This window comes from Colobus angolensis, unplaced genomic scaffold, assembly GCF_000951035.1.
Source record: "Colobus angolensis palliatus isolate OR3802 unplaced genomic scaffold, Cang.pa_1.0 Scaffold440, whole genome shotgun sequence".
In the NCBI taxonomy this organism is placed as follows: Eukaryota; Metazoa; Chordata; class Mammalia; order Primates; family Cercopithecidae; genus Colobus; species Colobus angolensis.
The window spans coordinates 1,345,495-1,348,223 of record NW_012117822.1 but is presented as its reverse complement, the minus strand read 5'-3'; the positions used below and the strand labels follow the sequence as shown (position 1 = coordinate 1,348,223).

The 2,729-nt window shown below is 32.4% G+C and overlaps 1 protein-coding gene across 1 annotated transcript in view; it reads left to right on the top strand.

The window, feature by feature from the left end:
* SBSPON (somatomedin B and thrombospondin, type 1 domain containing) overlaps positions 1 to 1,686 on the top strand; it is a 30,407-nt gene extending 28,721 nt beyond the window's left edge. The window contains exon 5 of the mRNA XM_011957435.1: positions 136 to 1,686. Within this exon, the coding sequence (XP_011812825.1) occupies positions 136 to 253 (118 nt within the window). The 3' untranslated portion in view covers positions 254 to 1,686. The remainder of the gene's footprint in view (positions 1 to 135) is intronic.
* Positions 1,687 to 2,729: the final 1,043 nt, after the last annotated feature.

The window sequence follows — 2,729 nt, the reverse complement described above, 5'->3', positions numbered from 1 at the left end:
TTTTGTAGAGACAGGTTCTCACTGTATTGCTCAGACTGTGATCAGTATTTTTTAACTTCGAGTTTTAATTTTGTAAATTAGACTTTTCTTTGGTATGCTTTTAGTATAACTAACATTTTCGAAATATCGTTTCAGAAATCAGACTCTCCATTGGCAAGCAATTGGTAATCCTCGATGTCAAGGAACTTGGAAAAAAGTTCGGCGAGTAGACCAGTGTTCTTGTCCAGCTGTTCACAGTTTCATTTTTATATAGATGGTGATATAAATATTTCCAAATGCATTTGTAAACGTGCTAAATATTCTCAAGTCATGTTCAATGTTTCCTAAACCTTCAGTTTTGGCCAAAGTCCCCAAACACATCATTGCCACACTCTGAAGTAGAGAAAGAAAATTTAGGGGCCAGTTCTCAAGGAACACAGGTCCTTTATTTTTATTTTAACTAAGTTGAAGACCCACTCAAAAAGCTCCTGTGGTTTTATGTTCTTGACCTTTCATCTGGAGTCCTCTCATTCACCAGGTGGCTTGTGAGACATAGAATACATGTCTGTTTGCTAAAGTAAAATTACTGTAACTCAGTCCAATTATTGGTGACGGAAGTGTCATTTAACGGGATCTATGTTTTGAATCTTGCAGTCTTTCTTTCTATTTTATAATCTTTTAAAAGCTTCTCCCTTTAAAAAATGTATACAAGAATGCACACTCTACACATATATTTCCATATATTTAATATTCCATAAATTCTGAAATAATTTCAAGCAAATTATCACAAATAATTTTTCCACAGGGCAAATTATTTAAAATTTTAGTAAGCATTCTGTAATGAAAAACCAACAGCTATACTAAAAACATTTTTTGAAGAAGAATAAATTTTTTTTCGCGTAAGTGAAAGGATCAAACGCTCATTCTAGATCAATGGGAGTTCTTTTAAATGTTATAATTTTCATGAAGAGAAATGTTGGTACCAGTGAATGAAACAATTGCTTTCATTCCGAAAATTCTACCACCATTTGCATCTAAGATTATTTCCAAGGCTTAAAGCCTGAAGCTGAATAAAATAATCTTTCAGAGTCCAACTTCAAGTTTAGTTGATGTAAGCTCACTATTTTTCTCCTACTGCATGCATTTTCTAATGTTTGGGGTGGATGGCGTGTCGGTTATGGAAGGTATAGACGTCATTACAGATGCTATGATCTCACACATACACAAGGAAATGTTAGTCTCCTTATTTTATGATTGGGAAATCAATGACCTAGAGGCAAAATGGCATGTTTAAGGACCTGGGATGACAAGTCATTCTGCAGTCAGCCAAAGAGCCAAATTTGGACTCCTCATCCAGTACTCCATGAAAAGCCTGACTTTGCCAAACACTGTACTGGAAAAGCTAAGCCCCTTTCATTTTTGAAGTAAATTTTAAATTCAAGATATTTAGTTTAGATAATTGAGTCTTGAGATGTAAACTATATGAAATTCCTTTGGTTTCAATGGAATAATATTCACTAACAAATGATTTACTAAAATACATATTTCTTGGTCCTTATCATGTAATGACAGATTGACAACAGCAACAGGGATGGAAATTTCCCCAATAATTAATAACACCGAGAGTGGCAATATTTCTGACTATATTTTCATTTAATTGTCAAAGTTGATTTTGTGGAAAATTAATAATAAAATATGTGAGTCTCATCAAGGCTAGCAACTTTAAGTCAGTATTAACATTTTCATGCTGTTTCTAACATTTACAAAGCTAGATTTTTGAGGCTATGTCCAGGTAATTTCCAATGTTACTTAAAATTTTTATACTAGTAAATAAACTGTTTGTTCACATTTATAGAAGGTCTATCTATACTCGTTTGACTAGAAAATAACCCAAATTTTCTGGACTAGTCAGAGAATGATAAAATTTCACCAAAAACACAACAAAAAATCCTTCAGAATTGATAGGTATAGGTACAGCAACTACTAATAGCAATGAAGCAATGGTGCATTTACAGTTCTGATATGTGTTATAACATTTAACATAATTGAGTTGTATAAAATAAATTTTTCACCTTATGCCTTTAATTTTTGGTGGATGATCAGTAATTGCTTTCTTATTGAAGTTAAATTTTTGTTATTTCTATTCTTGAGAAAATTTTATGGGCTAGAGGAGTTAACTTAATGTTAACTAACAGTTTTGAAAAGCTTGTTATTAATTTTAGCAAAGCCCAAGGGCAATAGTTCAGAACTGAAACATGCAATCCAAGTGATGAATGAAAAACCAAAAGTTTTTATTTTCAAAGTTAAAAATCAAAGTATATAAGACCTCTTAGCACTCTTTTTTAATAAGTACCTTAGTCTTAGGGCCCTATCCCCAGGCACTCTAAAAAGATTTACGAAGTCTAGAATCCCTTATTAGACTGATTTTCAAAAGTGCTCGTGGAAAAGAATTTGAACAAAAATAAATATAGCCACCAGGAAAGAAGCGGAAAGAAGCAAGGGATAAGGGCCATTTTTGAAAAGTTAAAAACAAATGAAGGAAAAAAAGAACAGAAAAAGGAATAAGGTGAACTATAATCACGGTATTCTTTTTAGAGTTTTGCTTTGGTTTTTATCTGAGAATGTTACAATTAAGCATAAACCACAACAGCAATAATTTAAAGTGTTAGGTTCTCATCTGGCATAAACATTTCAGTTAGCTATCTTTTTTAGATATGCACAAAAATGATATTCGGTTCCTGCCCTCTAAG